Source organism: Sceloporus occidentalis, unplaced genomic scaffold (genome assembly GCF_023333645.1).
Source record: "Sceloporus occidentalis isolate IW3139 unplaced genomic scaffold, rSceOcc1.0.p SCAF_3, whole genome shotgun sequence".
NCBI classification, from domain to species: domain Eukaryota; kingdom Metazoa; phylum Chordata; class Lepidosauria; order Squamata; family Phrynosomatidae; genus Sceloporus; species Sceloporus occidentalis.
The window spans coordinates 142,983,476-143,003,147 of NW_028316983.1; the positions used below are offsets into that span (position 1 = coordinate 142,983,476).

At 39.2% G+C, this 19,672-nt stretch overlaps 1 protein-coding gene across 1 annotated transcript in view; it reads left to right on the forward strand.

Moving 5' to 3' along the window:
* Nucleotides 1-19,672, forward strand: part of PTPRC (protein tyrosine phosphatase receptor type C) — a 97,928-nt gene that overhangs the window by 67,066 nt on the left and 11,190 nt on the right. The window contains exons 10-21 of the mRNA XM_089516502.1: nt 2,743-2,901; nt 5,414-5,607; nt 7,802-7,862; nt 7,985-8,093; nt 9,518-9,552; nt 11,606-11,715; nt 13,887-13,977; nt 14,112-14,188; nt 14,315-14,351; nt 15,117-15,214; nt 17,358-17,483; nt 18,297-18,454. Coding sequence (XP_089372628.1) covers nt 2,743-2,901; nt 5,414-5,607; nt 7,802-7,862; nt 7,985-8,093; nt 9,518-9,552; nt 11,606-11,715; nt 13,887-13,977; nt 14,112-14,188; nt 14,315-14,351; nt 15,117-15,214; nt 17,358-17,483; nt 18,297-18,454 — 1,255 coding nt within the window. The remainder of the gene's footprint in view (nt 1-2,742; nt 2,902-5,413; nt 5,608-7,801; nt 7,863-7,984; nt 8,094-9,517; nt 9,553-11,605; nt 11,716-13,886; nt 13,978-14,111; nt 14,189-14,314; nt 14,352-15,116; nt 15,215-17,357; nt 17,484-18,296; nt 18,455-19,672) is intronic.

The following is a 19,672-nucleotide window of genomic DNA, read 5'->3' on the forward strand; positions in this document are numbered from 1 at the left end:
GATCTAATGAGATTTGCTGAGGCTAATTAGAAGCAGTGTTAGGGCAGTGGCATCTGGTCAGAAGGGTAAAACAAAGCACCATAAGAAACTAAGAACTGTTGCTGGTTCTTCTGGGAAGATTTGCAAACCTCTCTAATAAGAGTCTAATTCACTCCACAATCCCAGCTTCAGTGCAGCTTTGGGCAGTGTCCTCTGAGAGTTAAAGTAATGCCTCTCAAGCTATCTGAGTTGGGGTTTGTTATTGCTATGTCACTTCAAGTCATTTCTGATTTACCACAATCCCAAGGCAAACCTATCATGGGGTTTTGTTGGCAGGATTTGTCCAGAGTGGGGTTGCCTTTCTTTCTTCTGATGCTGAAAGAGTATGGGTTGCCCAAGGTCACCCAGTGGGTTTCTGTGGCCTAGTGGTCCTGATCTCCATAGTCATAATTCAATGCTCAAACCACTATACCATGCTGGCTCTCTGACATGAGGGGCCAGTATCTCTCCCCCCCCCCCCGAGCCAGGGACTGGTACCATAGTTGCACCCCATGGTTACAATTGTTTCTTTCTTTCCTGGAAACTCACAGGAGAGCAGCCACCAATGGCTTGTGGACTGGGAACAGCCCATGAACCATCAATTTGAATTGCATTACAGAACAAAATGAAAACGAGTAATAATTATATTCTAAAAAACTGGAAAAGGCTTTGAAACATCCATTTCCAAACTAACTCACATACTTTTCTTTTATTTTTTTTCCTTGTGAAATCTTTAAAGAAAAACAACCCACCATCAGACTACATTTGGGAATGAATGTTATCTATCACTATATATGGGACTAGGAAGCAACCCCACTTATATTATTAGAGAGACTTAAAAGAAACAGCTGTTACTAATTTTCAGTGAAATGTGCATAGATAGCCATACAGATTTTTTTAGCACACTGCAGAATTGAAGAAATTGCAGAAGCTAGCATTTGTCAAAAACTTCAACTGTCCTACAGTGAGGCAATAACAGTTTTTAATTGTTTTATTTATTAGTTTATGATTCATAATACCCTACAACATGTGTAATGAATCCTTACTAAATATTACCATTACTACAGTACATAGTTTTCAACCCCTCTTCCCTCCCTCCTCCCCCGCCAATGGTTATAACCAAGTAATTTGGTACCTGTAATGTGGAATATTTTATTAATAGTTTCCCTAACTTCATTGTACCCCCTTTCAGCTTTACCTTTCTCAGTTCAACAACCCCACTTGTCTCACCATATCATTTCCTTTATTTGGCCATCTCTCCCATAAATAATCAAATAAGAGATATTCTCAGTGTGTCAATAACAGTTAATCCACCTGTGATCTGCACTGCACTGGCCAGGACTATCCAGGCTTTGCCCAGAGTATCCTGGCCCCAGAGCTGCCCCAATGTCCCCCTGTTACCTTGCCCTCCATTCTGATTCTGGGTGACTGTTTGAACATGTGCTCCTCCTGAGCAGCCAGATGTGTCAACTGCCAGCACAGTTCTCTTCACTCTCAGTTTAGAATGAGGTACCTAGTGATAATCACATGGCTGGGTGCCTTGTTCTGTCCTCAGAGCAAGCAGCAGCACCAGACATGGAAGGTGACAGAGTGAGAGGTGTTCAATAGCTGCTAGGCATCCGAACAGAGGGCTCTGGGTCTTTCAAGAAGATCAGGAGCAACTGTTGAGGTATTTTAATTTCTGGGGGGGGGGGGGGAGGGGGTTGGGGGTATACCCTGGTTCTGGTACTAAATGGGCTGGATGTGCCCAGTGTGTTTGCACCAGGTTTGAGCTGTGCACCATGTGGTCTCCCCACTGATAAGATGGGGGTTTGGGGGTTTGGTGGGGGTGGCTGCTTTATTTGGTCTGTGCAGACAGGGCACTTGTAACTGAAATGCACTTTGAATGTTTAATTCATGATTTTGCAACTAAAACAGTCATAGTGCCTTGGTTGTGGAGTGCCCACCCTTTAAGGCTCAGCTGAGACCAACATCAGATTCCATCACCTAGCCAAAACTAGGCTTTTGTTAAACTCTTTGAGACCTAATTATTTTTTTCCAAAACTGCACATGAACATGGTTTAAAGCCTTTTGTATTTAAAAAATTAAAAATATTTTAAATATATATATTTTAGCAAGTTGAGATGATTTTACTCTTTCATATTAAAACTGTTTTAAAAAACTACTTTTATTGTAAGCTACCCAAATATCTGATGATATAGGGTGAAACATAAGTATTTCAAATAAGTAAATAAATAAACACTTTAAAGTTAAGTGGTCTAATGCTTGCAACCACATTGTCCAGATAGAGTTTTTTTTTTTTTTTTAAAAAAACATCAACAGGATAACTGCTTAATTTATTAATTAATTTCAATCGATCCAGCTGCAAAACAAAGTAAGTAAGGAATCATAGGCTTTATTATAAGGGAACAGGAAAGTGAAAGCAAAGTCTTAGGCCTATTTTAAACCTATTCACCTCAGCAGGGCAAATGGAGAGGGGGACTTATTGTGAGTGTCTTCTGTCCTAGACTGAAGCCTTTTTACTTTGACATCAAACAGAGAGCAGTGAATTGAACAAGCTTCTATACATACAGCCCTGCTTCTCAGTTTGTCTTCACTGCTATTACTTTTCTTTTGTTTGTTTGTTTTTGTGTTTTAGAATGTTGGGAACTAGATCTTGCATTATTTTATTTTTTATTTATTTGTTTAGATTACAGTTCCTATTATATTTTTTAAAATCTATAGATGAAAAAGAAGATTTAAATGCCACCTCTTATGAGAAGCGTAACCTAGACCCTTTCACCAATTACACAGTCAGAGTATGGGCATACATAATCTCAAAGAAGAGCAGTAAAAAAATTGAAGGGATAAAAGCTGATCAAGTTATTCAGACTGAAGCAGCACGTAAGTCATGTTTTCTTATTAGTGTGCTAACTTTAAAATTAATCATTCTTTGCCTATTCACAAAAAGTGCTACATATGTGCTGAACATGCCTCCTGTTCTGCATTTGGATATCTGCAACAATGTTTGTGTAGGATGCATTTATTTTTTTAAAAAAATATATGCAAGCAATTTCAAAACTGCATATTAAACATGTCTCCTGTTTTTAATGGAAGTCACATCCCAATCAGATGCATCCCTTGGAGCTGCTTCAAGATGGTGTGATCTTAGAGCTTATCTCACTAACAAATTAAGCCAGCTTACCTCTTCTGGCATGAATTCAGGATCTGGAATGCTCCTGGATGTTATCATACCTAAATTGCCACTGATCTAGCTGGGATGCCACCGCCCAGATACATCCTGGGTCGAAGCCTCACTCAGCTGGCCAAGTTTTGAAGCCGGAAGCTCCCCAACTTCAAAAAAGTGCTGGCTGAGCAAGGCTTTGACCTGGAATGCATCTGGGTGGCAGCATCCTGGTAAGATAGGTGGCTAGTTAGGTATGATAACATCCAGGAGCATCCTGGATCCTGAATTCAAGCTGGAAGAGGTAAACTGTCTTATTTGCTAATGGGATAAACTCTTTTTATATATCTGGGACCAAATTTGAGGTGATGATTCTGTGGGAAAGTCTCATGGCATTGGTGTTACCTATGTGGTCCATACCCTCCAACATTTCACAGATGAAAGCCAGGACATGTGTGGCCAAGCAACATCAGAGTGTAGTCAAGATGGCAAGACAGGACAGAAACTCCAGCAGTTTGTTCTTCCACGAATCTATAGAAAAGGGCAAGATTCTGCCCTCTCCTCTCCCCTTCTGAGTAAAAACTGCTTTTGAACTTTGAGCTCAGTTTGCAGCAACTGGAGCAAGCCTAGGACAATGGAGGAAAGTGGGAGGAGGAGAAAAAAACTGGGCCATTTTAAAAGCAATTAAAAAACTGGGATGATTTAGAATTAATTGGGACTGTCCTTGCCAAATCATGACAGAGTGAATGGTAGTTATGCTACTGACACACATGCTCCTGCAATGAAGGGCCTGGACCATGATAAAACAGTACCTATACTACAGTACAATGTAAGCAAGGTGAGGAAGTGCCCAAACTGATGTGATTCTATGTAGGTCTTCACTAAGTAGCAAATAGAGGTTAAAGATTGCTCATAATAATCTCTTTTTTTTTCCAGAAGCAAAAGTAAACTAGGGCCTAAAACTAATTGTTAGTTTTGACTAGAATGCACGCATTAACTCAATGGTACTTACAGAGACATTGATTGATTACATTCTCTTTGCTTTGGTGGTTCTCCTCTACTTGGGACAAAAAGTTTTAGAATTACAGAGCCCATCCCTTCCTGTCAACATCTTCATGTCTAGCATAGAAAGAACTTTATTTTTTTTTAAAAAAAAAATCAAATATAGGGAAAATAAAACTGTAAGATTCATCCACCCCACCTCGGGGAGTAGCTACCTCTTCATATACTTGGTTTGAATCACTTGCATATTCAACTGTGTTAGTGCTGAATTAAAGTTGTCGTCTCTTTTTTTTCTGAGTCACCTCATCTTTAACACCTGTATGGCAGGAGGTAAAACATGGTTGTCTCCATGCTTGCTCTGACAGTGTCTGTTGAATTTGGCTGGCACAAAATGGGGAAGAATTTCATTTCAGTTCATTTTTGAAGAATTTGTCAAACGTCATGGAAAGATTTAAATAAAGGAGAATGTATCTTTCTGTCCCTAGTTAAGAGTTTAGAAATGAGGAGGAAACACTATAATATTGGTGGAAAAGACTTGGGCCTAGATTCTCCCACATCTTCTACTGTTCCACACCCCCCCCCCTCTTAAAACGACCAATATTGAAGTGATAGTGATCCCAATGCTATCCAAAAAGGTAGGGAACCTGGAGTCACCCCTGACAGTGATGGCATATCTGGGAGAATTTATTAGCTCAGTAGGAGGCCTGTGAACAGTTGGGTAATTTTAAGGATTGTTTTCACCTGTGTATACCAGTACTAACTATAGGAGGCAAAAGGGAAAAGTTTCCCCTTTGACAAGATTGTTTAGTTTCTGGTCACTTTCCTTTTAAGGACTTTTCTCTTCAACATAATTATGTTGTGGCTAGTTATACAAACAACAACAAGTTTGTTGATAAATCAGCTGACCATATCAATGGAATACTAAATACAGTTACAAAATATAAAATACAAGATAAGATATATCAAAATATCCATATATGTACAAAGATAAAACTGAATTGCACTTAAAACTCATATAGGGGGTTAAAACATTATACAAAACATATAGCACTACTACTGGGTATAAGAGGAGGTGGTGCAGGGTTGTTTTCACCAGCTTTCACATATCTTTCATTAAGCTGTGTTCTTGTGAAACCACTTTGAATCTGTTGTTTAAAAAAGTAAGGGGGTATAATATAATAGTGCTTCCTATTCTTTTCTTTTGATATGAAATACTTAACATTTTTACAGAACCACAACGTGCGAAAGGAGTCGACGCCAGCTTGTTAGACAACAATGTTGTAATGGTGACCTGCAGAGAGCCAGCACAATTAAATGGTCCTGACAAAATATTTACCTTGACCTGGGATGGTGGAAGTATGAACCAAAGCACATGTCAATTTCGTGTAGCAGATCTTTATTATTTGAAAACATATAATTTCACAGTAAGTTGTATAATTATACACACACACACACACACACACACACTTGACAGTGAGATAATTGCATTTGCCTGTTGTTGACTCATTGGGGGTGGATTGAACAGGAAAAGCAGAATATAAATCTCAAGGGAGCTATCCTAAATATATAGGAATAAATAAAATAACAAGTCACACCGGGATTATAGGTTGAAATGATGTGGTTAAAGCAAGGTGTGTTAGCTTCCCTCAGATATGTGTGTGTGTGTGCATATGTGCTTTGAAGTCACCTGCCAACTTATAGTTGCCAACCCCATTAATTTAATGTGGTGTTCTTCAGCAAGAAATACTCAGAGGTGTTTTACCAATTCTTTTCTCTGAACTTCTAGTGCACCCTGCTGTGCAGGTGTAAGGAAGAGAAATGGCCCCAGCCCCTGTGCAGTTGCTCATTCTGGTTTAGGCCCATATGAAATGTTACTATTTGGACAACTCTGCTTGTACAGCCATGAACTGAGTTTGCACAATAGCTGAAAGAGTGTAGCAACATGTGTATAAAACCTATTAAGGCATCTGACATTAGCAGACCAACACACAAGACAATTTACATAAACAACTTTCAAGTGAAAAAAGTCCTGAATGTGAAAATCCACTGCCAGATGCACAAAAACTTCTGACATCTTCCCTAGCAGAAAGAACACATTTGAAATTATCTATTGTGGCAATCAAGCATGAAATCATCAAATACATATATCCTGTTAGGAATTAAGGGATTTCAACTTTTCCATCTCTGAATGTACCATCCTTCAACCCCCCCCCCCCCCCAAACCCACAAGGCTGAATGCTTTGGGCCAGTCCTAGTCCTTATGAAAAAGGTAAATTGATCAGAAACCTGCTTCATTACAGAGATATGCCTTTCTAGATTGGCATGTCTAAATTTAATTTAGGGCTCCACCTGTTCTGGAGATGCCTCATCTGATACTCAAATCAGTGGACTAAACTGTTTTACACAGATCAAGGGTAGACATAGGTGCAAGGTCTGGGGACTGCACTTGGTCAATTTTCCACCCACACACAGACATGGGCTGCACCTAGCTATTTTCTGAAAGGCAGAAATGTCTTGGGAGTGAGAAGGAATAGACATTTCAAATTTTCGAGGTAGACAATAAATGGAGAATCATGACTCCTCTGGGTGTATTATTCTACATGTTTGGCTGAAAATATATGTTGGAGACTGGTTGGCTTTGGGAGCTGCATAGAAACCTCCCTAGGCTTCATGCAACTTTTTGGCTGAATAGTTTCTATTATCTGACATGGATGCACTCAGTAACATTACTAAGGGGGTGGGGGTGGGGGGTTGCCGGACACACCAGGTGACACTCCAGATGGGGGTGTCACCCAGTGGAGTGGTACACCTGGCATAGCTCCTAGGTGAGGGAGAAAGGGCGCTACATCCCTTTTTTGCTTGTCCAGCAACCACAGCATGTCCCTTCCATTTGGGCTTCAGCATGGTTTCAGCCACACCAGAGCCCAAACAGATCTTGAGAAACCTGGCACTGTCCCTTCCAGCAGCTGTGGAGAGGGCAGTCCTTCCCGTTTGGATTTTGGCATGGCTACAGCCACACTAGAGCCCAATGAACCTCTGGAGGCCTAGACAGTCTACCTCCCCCCGCAACTCCCAACTCCCAACACGAATTCCTGGATGAACTGATAGTGGTAGTCCCTAGTATGAGCACTTTGAGATGTGATGCCTCTTTGCACTCAGGCCACATGCTATGCCTTCTTCTTAGAATGTTCTTGGACCTTTGTTTTGGTTCTGCTAGGTTTTCTGGGGCCCCAAGGATATATGATCAAATGGATTATTATTGACATTGTTTAAATGCAAAATATTGAGTCCTAGTTGTGTCATATCTATCATCCACTTAGATCTTCAGACTTCCACCATATGCTCCTTAAAAATGAATAACAAAAAAGAAGGAACCAATTTTAAAAAATATTTTCCTAGACAGTTTGAACTCTTGATTTTTTTCCTGTGATGTCTCACGTTACAAAAGCTTTCATAAAACAAGGAAATAATTTGAACTTCAGGATCTCAGGATAAAATGTCCACCTTTTATTTAGAGAGAAGACACTTTTTGGAAGGTTTCTAAAATAGTTTGCCTTTAGTAATACATATTTGAATTTAAAATAACCTTTCATTTACTGTTTTTTCCCTGTTTTCAAGGTTTATGTTTTCAATGGAATATTTTATTCTGAAGGTTTATGGAAAACCGTGGACACCAGATGTAGGTTCAAATTTAAATCACTCCTTTTAATTTCCTGATTTGTTTAATTTAACTGTTATGGCAATACAATATTGATATTTTCTTCAAAGTTACTTTCTATCTTGATTTCCTTCCTTCAACAGATAATGCTAAAGCCCTGATTGCATTTTTGGCATTCCTCATTATTTTGACATCTTTGGCTTTACTCCTTGTTCTGTACAAAATCTACACCCTCAACAGAGAAAGGTCCAGGTAAAACTGTTTATTTCCCTTTTCCAGGTATGTGTAATAAAGGTGAGACAGTTGTAAACATTTCTTCTAAGTAAAGATTGAGGCCTGCCTCCTTTGAAATCACTGATGATGGACAGGGACATAGCTAGGATTTTAGGAAGGGGGGGTCCAGACTAAGTGCCACCATTATAATGGGGCTTGGGTGCGGCGGTGAAGTAGCACACACCATTCATTTTTCTAATGGAAGGGGGGGTCCAGACCCCAAGAACCCCCCTTTGGCTACGTCCCTGTGATGGAGTGGCATGGGACTTTGTTCCCCGTGTTCCTGTCACAGACTGTTCCAGTGCAAGGACAGCTGGTGGCTTCTATGTCAGTAGGGGTTTAGATTGAAGTCTAAGGTGATTATCACACAGGAGGCTTACCGTGGTTAAAATGCCGGTAAAATGCTCCAGAAGTGTGAAAGTGTGATAGCCGGCCGCGCTTCTGAAGCATCACTGAAGCATCCCCTCTCCTCTCCCGTCAGCAAAGCATTCATGGAGCAGCCATTTCTTCAGTAAAAGGAACTTCTGTTATGAAGAAATGGCTGCTCCGTGAACTCTTTGCTGACGGGAGAGGAGAGGGGATGCTTCAGTGATGCTTCAGAAGCACGACCGGCTATCACACCTTCACACTTACGGAGCATTTTACCAGCATTTTAACCATGATAAGCTTAGGTGTGATAATCCTCTAAAAGAGCTATCCATGGCACCTTTCAGACAGGGAGTCATATAAATGTAAAGACATGGTTCAACATTCTTCTCCATGGGAACTGGGTGATGGAAAGTGTTATGTTATGTTATTCTTTCCATCACCCTCCTCATAACTGCTAATGTAATTCCATAGGACCAAGCTGCAGAAATGCAGCTTGGCATTTATTAAGCTTTCTCAGTGGGGCAGCAAAATGTTGTAGTTAAGAGTTCCAGCCAGCAAGGACTACTTTCAGGATATACCATTTCATCTTCTCCCCTCTGTTTTCCCATCACCAACATCATCCTGCAGCTATGGAGTATGCTCATTCCTCAGTGGGTTGTTTTCAGTTTTATTGCTCCTTAGGATTTTTTTATTCCTAGAACCCTTTCTCACACGTGTTCTCCAGAGCATGCTGACAAGCTTTCCAGATCTTGGGATGTCATTTTTGGGGATTACATCTCCCAGATTGCCCCAGCTGACCAAGCCACTGGTCAAGCTGGTAGAAGGATTCTGGGAGGTGTAATCCCCCAACAGAAACTTTTTCGAGGTCTGGCTGATACTTTCCTCTTGTTTCTCAGTAGACCCATTTCATCCCAACTCAGCACATAAATTTGCTATGGTCCCAAAACAACTATTGAAATTTAACTTTTGCTCCCAAAAGACTTTGTTATGACAGAGTGTTGCTATGCATTGATAAATATTTATTCTTCTTACAGAAATTCAGATGAAGCAGTGGTACTTGTTCCCAGAGGTAAATATCATGGAAGTAAATATAGACTCATAGAACTGAGAAGGATCTCAAGGACCATCTAATTCAACCCTATGTCTTGCAGGAATCCACTTCTAAAGCACCCTGGATGTTCGCCATCTAGGGGCTATACAGGCTGGCACAAAGTGGGTGTGGTAAGGGCTTAGCGTCTCCATGTTCCAAGCCCTAATGACACCACCCGGGCACCGTTTTGGCACGTGACCTTCTAGATGGTGCATGCCATGATGACGCATCTCAGGCATCAAATGGCACAGCACTGAATGGCGTCATCATGATGTGTCAGCATACCTATGATGCCCCTTCCAGGGGGCTAAAGGGGCTATACAGATGGGCAGCATGCAGCCGCCCCTTTTTGCCCCGGATCAGTGATGTGGCAACCACATGCAGCAGCACTGATCCAGTCCCTGGAAGGATAAAAAAGAAGCCATGAAAAGTGGCTTCTTCTTGCTCCATGGAAGGGATATCATAGGCGCACTGACACACCATGATGACACCCCTTTGGCATTGCGCCAGAGGTGCGTCATATGGCGCATGCTGTCTAGAAGGGTGCATGTCAAAATGGTGCCTGGACAGCATCGTTAGGGCTTGGAGCGTGTACATGCTCAGCCCTCACCCTGCCCACAGGCCGGCACAAAGTGCCAGTGTATATAACCCCCCCCTTCCAAAAAAAAAAAAAAAACCCACTTTTCACAGCTTCTTTTTTCTCCCTTCAGGGACCAAATCAGTGCCGCTCCGTGCGGTTGCCACAGCACCGATCCTGGGCAAAAATGGGTGGCTGCATGCCCCCTAGTCTTTCTTTAAAAAAAAAATGATGTAATTTTGCAGGTGCAGGCATCAGACAGATGTTTTTGTCCTGCTCATATAAAAGTAGTACCCTGATATCTAACCTTGTCCCAGACACATTGTGTCTGCAGGCTAGAAACATGCCCCACATATCCATTACTGCATTAGGAGAGCAGGGAATAATCAGGATCTGAGCTCTTCAGGCCAGAGATATAAATCTTCATTTCAAAGTTAATAATCCCTTCACACCACCCAAAGGTATATAGATCAGCTTCTTCAGATCATGAAGTAGACAATGGCCATGAAAGCATAGCCCATGATAAAATGGTTTACCCTTAAAGATGCTGCAAGACTTGTTTCTGCTGCAAGAGACTAACTAGAGACAGGAAAGCATTTCCCCCTTCTTTCTCTGTTACTTTTACACTTCCCAGACTCTCTCAGATAACATGTGCTAGTGAATATGCAAGTTGTGGGGTTTGGGGGGAATTGTCAAAGCTCTAACATAACTATCCCTCAGCTGCTTTCACATGAGAAGTTCCACATACAAATTTCATTTGTACTGTCTCATTGCACATTATTATCAGGCAAAAAATACCATGTATTCTCATTCATACTATCATTTATAGGAAAAACTATGTACTGTTTCTGGAAGACAATAATGAGGCCCAAAGAATTGTCCAATGCTATGTGTTTGTGCACATGTCTTAGAAGGTTTTACCATGTGCAGGATCTGGGTAGACAGACACAAAAGAGTTAATACCACAGATGAGTTCATACTGTATGGTTTTTCAGAAGGGAAAATGAATAATTGTTCATCTCCAAATGCATGACAACACACACACATCCTAGAACCCTATACCACACACCAATTCCTCTGTTTTCCTCTGTAGTCCTTCTCAATATGGCAAGTGGAAGTGATGTGATCTCACTTCCTGTCATCTTTTTTGCAGAGATAAGCAAGAGGCATTTGGCTTGCTGTAAAGGGGTTGTAGCCACAGTTGTCTACCACTGATTTAAACATTGTGGGTTCATCTTCAAAGCTTAAATGTATGTACTTTAGGAAAAAGTGGTTATTATGGTGTTCACAGGGTAAAATGTCTGCACAGCTTTCTACATAACTAAGCAACATTCAGTTTAACATGCCTATCTATCTATCTATCTATCTATCTATCTATCTATCTATCTATCATCTATCTAATTTATCAACATAATTCATAATAAAAACAATACCTGTATCTACCTGTTTTCAAAGATGATGAAAGACATCTGATGAGCATAGAACCCATTCCTGCAGAATTATTGTGGGAAGCATATAAGAGAAAGATAGCAGATGAAGGAAGACTTTTCCTGGATGAATTTCAGGTTGGTGCTCTATTAAAAAGAAACAAACTAAATGCATGTCAGGAATTTGAATCATATTTGTAGTTGGCTTTCCTTTGGTTTGAAGTAGGAAGCTCCCAACTTAACCTTTTGTGGCAAGAGTGGAAAACTCTTTTCTGGCCCAGAACAGGAACTTTGGTGAGAGTCTTGAGACCCATATTCCAGCAGTGACTTTGGCTAAAACCATGGGCCTGCAGCAATGTGAGTCAATCTGGGTGTGATTCTGACTTGTGTAGACATTTTCACACAAAGCATAGCTCAGCTCTTAATAATAATAATAATAATAATAATAATAATAATAATAATAATTTTATTTGTAGCCTGCCCTATTACAGAGAATCCGGGCGGGTTACAACAGTAAAATATATCAAAGTTACAATAAAATCCAAGAAGAAATCAATCCCTATATCCACCTCCCATTCACAATGCTAAAACAGGTTTAAACAGTCATAATATAAAAACATTAAAAACATTAAAAACATTCAACTAGAATTTGGAGGAGAATAAGCAGACGAGGAGGCATATTTCATAATTATGATCATGTTCATGTCAGGTTGTGTGTGCAGTCCATGATCAGCTTGAAGTTTGTGTCTCCATGGAAAGTAACTCAGAGCTGTCTCTGAAACAGCCTTGTTTGCAAAACTATCAAAGTCCTTTCTGCTGTTCTCCATAGTCTTTAAATATTTCAAGCCTTTTGAGTTTTGCCAATGTTAGCATTTAAGCTATCAATTTCATATTGGTTGGGATTCACAGAGTCTACACAGGGCTGGATAAAAACATAATGAGGACCTACACTACATCAAATTTAAGAAGACCTGTATCATTACGAGGAGTCAGCTAGTGTGGTGTAGTGGTTGACTACAACTCTGGATACAGGGTTCAAATTCCTTCTCATCCATGGAAACCAGCCACGGGGACCTTGGTCAAGTCACACACTCTCACCCTCAGAGGAAGGCAAAGGCAAATTTGCTCCTCTGAACAAATCTTCCCAAGAAAATCCAATGATAGGGTCACTTTCGGGTTGCGTAAGTTGGAAATGACCACAAAAAAGTATTACATAAAATTTGAAATTGAATTTGTTAACATATTCATTTGCATGATGTCAATATACATAAGATATTTATATAAATAATGTTTTGTATTATTTTGAAGACCCTCCTACACTGAGGCCCCAAAGTGCCAGTAATCATGTGCTGCACTGTTTTAATTGCATCGTTTTAATAACTATTAAAATTGTTTTTAAATCATATTTTTAATTTGTTTTAAATTGTTAATAGTTTAATTCTATATTAATGCTGATCCTTTATCTGTTTTTAGCAGTATTATACTTGTTTGAAATTAGTAAGCCTCCTAGAATCCTACTTTAAGGGAAAAGACCCCTCTCTAAGTTGTGGCAGCTTAGCACATTCATCCTCTCTTTCTCTCATGGCATGGGGGATTCAGGATGTCAGGATGGTGGTATAAGAATCCCTTCATAGTCATAATTGTAAAATGCTATGCATACATGTAACATCATAAAAGTAATAGAATCCAGGCACCTTCTGTCATTATTGTTTACAATCATTCCTAGGAAACTTGCAGCCCAGTACAGTAATTAATATATATAGAGAGACTCTATAATATAGAGAGAGTGATCTGATTTTATTTCTCCTTGACCTAAATCCCATTTTTAGTCCTGACTAGAATAGATCCATTGAATTATTGGTATTTACCTACATGTTCCCCCCCCCCCCTCTACTCCACTGAACAATTGATTCAGTTGCTCTACTCTTGTTGGGACAAATTAACAGAAATTAATTAGTTACTAAACTAACCAAGCTAGATTTAGATAGTTCTTTCTTTTTTCTGGCTATGGATATGTTCAAGAGTGTTGAACATCCTTTTGGGTGTATTGCCATTTTAAAACCATGCAGTGTGCTGGAATTCACATGGGGTCAGAAAATACATCACAACTTACACAGTGTATGTCTTTTTAAATCTTAGGTATTTTTAAATCATATTTTTAAATTCATTTTTTGAATCCTGAGAGTAGAATGTGAAAAACAGCATTCAGGGTATCAAATTATTTTGCTAAGTAAAAGAACTGACTATCATATACGTCTCCAGCTATTAGACTTCATTGTTTTTGCTCAGGTGGGTCTTGTCTTTTGCAGAGCATTCCCAGAGTTTTCAGCAAATTCACTATAAAAGATGCACGTAAATCCTACAACCAGAACAAAAACCGTTACGTTGATATCCTTCCTTGTAAGTACCAGTATTAAACTGGATTTTTCATGTCATTTTTTTCTTAAGCACCCTCATTCATGTCTGAAATTATATCAAACTACTCCATCTGAAGCAATATGATTTTTTTTCTTATTTGATTCAAATATCGATAGATGACTACAACCGTGTGGAGCTTTCAGCAATAACCAGTGACCCAGGATCTGACTATATAAATGCAAGCCATATTGATGTGAGTCATTTTCACCCTTTAGATGTTGAAATCATCATATTGTTCATAGTCTTGTAATTCTTGCAGATGTGCAGACTGACATTCTTGAACATTTATAGGATAATAATATATGACTTTCTATCATAGGGTTTCAAAGAACCAAGGAAGTACATTGCTGCCCAAGGTTTGCTATTTTTTTTTCATTTATCCCCACTTTCTTTTCATTATCTTTCATACTTTATATTTTTCAGGAAAGTCAAATAAATCTGTCTCATTTCCACCTTGCATGGGTTTGTTTGGATGTGGAAATAAATTATTGATATTGGTAGCCAACTGATAGTGTAAGATATATGCATTTTCCAACACATTCCTTATGTATAACAAGGTCCACATAGGGTTATATCTTCTTTTTGATGTTTAGAAATTCATTTATTTTAAAATATTTTTGCTCATTCCAGTTTTAAAAATTAACTCATTGCTGCTATACTTTCTGTTAAATGAAAACAATAATTGGCCGCTACTTTTTGGTACCTTTATGGTGGGTCGATTCGATGTAAAACGTTAAAACAAATGGCCCCAAAATTGAACAAAATCTCCTCAAAATGTCCCTGAAAGCAATATTTGCCCATTTAAGTATCTATATAAATTACATTACAAAAACTATACTGCTAGTTTTTGCTACTAGTTATGTCACTTTCAAAAAGAACATTATACCACAAAGTAATGCATTACAGGTAACAACATTACCTACATTGTATTACTTGGAAGCTCTGTTTCTTTTATTTATTACCTTTTCTGTTCTTTAGTAACTTGCCAAAATGAAGGCTCTACCCTTTTTTCCAAAAGTAAGCTTTATTTATGAGTAGCTTTAAGCATGTTTATATTTTCAGTTAAAAAAATGCTTATCTTTGATTACAGTTTCAAATATTAAAAGTTATCTTTCTGCCAGGTCCCAAGGATGAGACAACAGATGATTTCTGGAGAATGATTTGGGAGCAAAAAGCAACCATTGTTGTTATGGTTACTCGGTGTGAGGAAGGAAACAGGGTGAGACAAACATGCATACAATATTCTTATGGTTATTGTAACCATTGTGTTGTTTACTGCATTCACCAATTTGCTTGTGGTAATGCTCTTTGCCACCAATAGCTTAAGCAATATACTAAGGCATCTGGGGCCTTGTGATTTTGTAATATGTCTTATAAAAAGAAGTCACTAATTGTTGCTCATAGATTTGCCCACCAGATTCACAGCGGCATCTGGCTATCCACTGTAGTATCCACAGTGGCTATCCACAGTGCTAATTAAATGCTGAACAAATTGCACCTTTGGTCTCAATAAAACCATCTGTACTCCATCAAGGATGAGAAAGACAGTAGAACAAAGAATGTGCTCCACTACAGTCTCTGAAATAGGTAACCAGTGGACAGAGTAGGTCTGACCAGCTACAGCAAAATTCTTCTGAAATGTTATTGGGATTTCTATTGTTATTTTGTGGAGAAAAAAATCAATTTACATAGTTCCTTCACCAATGGTCCTTTAAAGCATAACCTAATCAGAACAACAAAACAATTCCTCTAAAAAGGACATATGTTTCCAAAAGGGCTTGCAAATTTTGCCAGGGGAAGCAATCATGCAGAAGAATGGCGGCAAAAGGATGACTGGGAGATAAGAAAAATACAGTTACATTGTCTTATGTTTCCTTTTGGTTGAGGATGGAGACTAAGGGTATACAGAAAGGTAGAGGACCTTTACAGAATTGATTTAGGGGACAAAGAGTTTGCACCCAGTAATAGTTCTGTGAGTTTCAGCTATGAGGAATAGTACTGTATTTCAGGAGAAACAGCCAGTAGTTACGGGCCTGAACAGACAGGCCAAAATAAAGCTGCTTCAGGTCACTTTGGAGGTGTGCTGTTTAAATGACACACACATCTTAAGAGGCCAGAAGCTGCACCAAAGCTGAGCTCTAGTTGTTAGGACTGGTGCATGGCTTTGGTGCAGCTTCCGGCCTCTTAGGACACATGCAGCATTTAAACAGCATACCTCCAAAGTGACCCAAAGCAGCTTTATTTTGGCCTGACTTTTCAGGCCCTATGTTACTTTGAGGTGGTGAATCTACGCTGGATTTTATGGGAACTATCCAAGATGCTGAAATCTAGTCTCAGAACAGGTTCATCACCTTGGATAGCTCCTGTAGAACCCAGAGCAGCTCCTGTAAACCCCAGCATGGATGGCTCCCATAAAACCAAGTGGAGATTCACTGAAGCAATGGATCCATTGGCTGCCTCTGTATGTCAGCATGGGGAAACAAAGAGACAAACAACTACTCAGAAGTTTCTAAGAAAATCCAAAAAACTGTGCTATGGAGGAAAACAAAATGTGAATAAGAAGAATCAGGAGAGTAAATCAGTAGATGGGAAATTTGCTAATGGAACACTCTAGATGACACAGCCCTACACATTATGCCCTTATTTGCTGGCTAACCCATGAAAGAGCCCTGTTGGTGCAGTGGTTAAACGCCAGTACTGCAGCCAAAACATTGTGAATTAGATCTTGCAGTGCTCCAGGTTGACTCAGCCTTCCATCTTTTCGTATATGAGTAAAAGTAGTACTCAGCTTGTTGGGGGCTGAGTCCACCCCCCCACCCCCCCCCCCACCCCCACACACAAAGAGTGGACAACAGGACTAGACAGGTTGCTGGAACCTGAAGAAACACATCTCTGTCCTCATTCCATGCTGCAGATCTCTTAAAGAAGCTTCTATTGGTTGTGTCCTGGCCATTCTGTTGTAACTCTCTCTCCCTCCCCCCCCCCCTCTGTGTGTGTGTGTGTGTGTGTGTGTGGCTAAACACAAAGAATAATTAGAGTCTTAAGAACTTTGGGTTGTGGCCTATACATACAAGGTTTTTATTCTTCACTATTTTCTACACATCAAATGTTGTTGGACATAAATGATCCACCCTGGCTTTTTGGAATATGTGTGGAGGTGTTGTGGGTGTATCCCTGTAATATTCCCCCCCCCTCAGGTCAATAAGAAAAAACAGACCGATATGTACTGTTTTATTGGACAAGTACGGTTTCATTCTGAAATTCTACCCTACCTTTTATCTTAACAAAAAGAATTAAAGAAGAAAACAAGGATTATGTTCCTGTAATGGTTCTTGACATTTGATAGCTTTATATTTCTGTAGGTCAAATGTGCCAAATACTGGCCATCCATGGAGGAGGAGACTGCATCTTATGGGGACATCATTGTGAAGATAAATGAATGCAAAGTATGTCCTGATTACATCGTTCAAAAGCTGCATATTACAAATGTGAGTAATAATAACACTTAAAGAGATTCATATACATTCTTGCAGTAATTCTTATGACTCCATAAAATAACCAGTATTGCTGTCTGTATAATTTAAAAAAAGATGGTATGCCTAGCATCATTTAATATGTTCATTGGCTGCAGTGAAATATGAACCAAGTCATTGTATCTCATTGCAGGGATATTCTTCATGCATATTCTGTTACTTTAGCCACTAGGTTATGTCATCTGTAATTTACTAATATAATTTGCTTTAGGATATGAATGAGGTATGGAAGGAGGTACAGAAAGTAATACGAGGGTGAACAGAGGTGGACCTACTTTGCAGCACATCAGCAAGGAATTCTGATTCCCAGTTATTTAGCCAAAGCTGCAATAAAATAAATGTCTATTACTGTATAAATAAAGATAAAAAAGGAAAACTTTCAGTAGTTTTGTGTGCAAAAACTGTGAGCACCATTTAGTTCTAGTTTAGTACTCAAAACAAATTCATAGGCCAGAATTCCAACTGTATGTGTTTTGCTCCAGACTCTAGATGATGGATTACAGAGTTCATGTTAAAGACAAAATAGATTCTGAAACCCTGAAATCTGCCCTTCTCTTAAAAAGATGAAAATGAGGAGGTCATCTGACATATTTTTTGTCATAGTGTTAGTTCAGTGTGGGAAGCATTGTACAAGATTTTTTGCTCCAATTTGGACCAAGCACCATCAGTTCAGATACATCAGCCTTTTCTGCTGGGTTTTTTTTTTGTCTGATTTCTATACTAAAATTGAAACAATGAATATTTACACACATATACTCTTTTTTCTAGAGAAGGGAAAAGACCACAGGAAGAGATGTGACTCACATTCAATTCACAAGTTGGCCAGATCATGGAGTACCTGATGAGCCTCATCTCCTGCTTAAGCTACGGCGCAGAGTTAATGCTTTAAGCAACTTTTTCAGCGGCCCAGTAGTGGTTCATTGCAGGTAAGATTTAAATATACAACAGGCTCTGCTAACCAGTTTGTGCTCTCTGAGTCATAGTCACCACATGTAATAAGATTTTATACTGTACTGTACAGTTAAGGAAGGGAATGCATACCTCATCTAGAACCATCACTGACAATTATTCATGCAGAGTCTGTCCCTTCAAGGCCACCACTGTATATCTCCCTAAGAAATGGGCATCTGTCGAATCAGTTTAACCTATTAATTTCTTCTTGTTACAGTCAGAAAATTGAAGGGTTCACAGACAGCAGTCTCTTCTCCCATCCTAAAACTCTGCTTGAGATCCTACATTGTGCATCTGTAGTGTAATGCAACAATCATGTAGTTACTTGGTGGTTGTACTACATTTCCTTTCTGCTCAATACTAACATTATGCAACCAATCTTACATCTGTCAATGTGGCTGCTTATTTTCCCTTTGTGCAAAGGGGAATGTACAATCCCTGTGAATAAATTTGCATGGTGAAGGCATTGACAAATAGTGTCAGTATAGAAATAGAATGTGCTGCTGAATGGTTGGAATCTTGTTGGCTAGTCCCAGCTAGAGTAGTACCATAGCATTAATTATTGAATGGTGATTTAGTACATAGGTAAATCCAGTTGATACAATGGCTAAATAAGATTTAGGTTTGGGTGAAATGGTTATTCATGTTGATCTTCACTTATATAAAAACAAACTGAATACATCTGTCACGCAATGGCCAAAAGAGTACAATTATGTGTCTAACGGAACTTACACATCTATCACACACCAACAGGATTTTGGCTACTAAGTTAAAACTTTCTTCCCACTGTGCTAGATTACTATACAGAGGGAACTTTCTTACATAGGTGAGCTTTTAAAAATGTAGCTCTGCACCTGCATTTCAAAGTGGTACAGTCAGTTCTGCCACAATTCCCTTGTAATTTTTTTTTTCTTTTTGGCTGTGCAAACTAAATATGAATCTACCAAGAAAACAAAACCAGGGAACATTAGTATTTATGTATTTTTCTTTGTATTATTATTGATATTCATACACACACATAGGGGCTGACCCACCCATCCCTATATGTCTGGTGCATGTACTGTATATATTCGTGTATACGTCTAGAAATTTTAGACTTCTAAAATTGAACCAAAAAATCCTGGGTTGACTTATCCATGGGTCAATGTAAGTACTGTACTTTAATTCTCACACACACACACACACACACACAC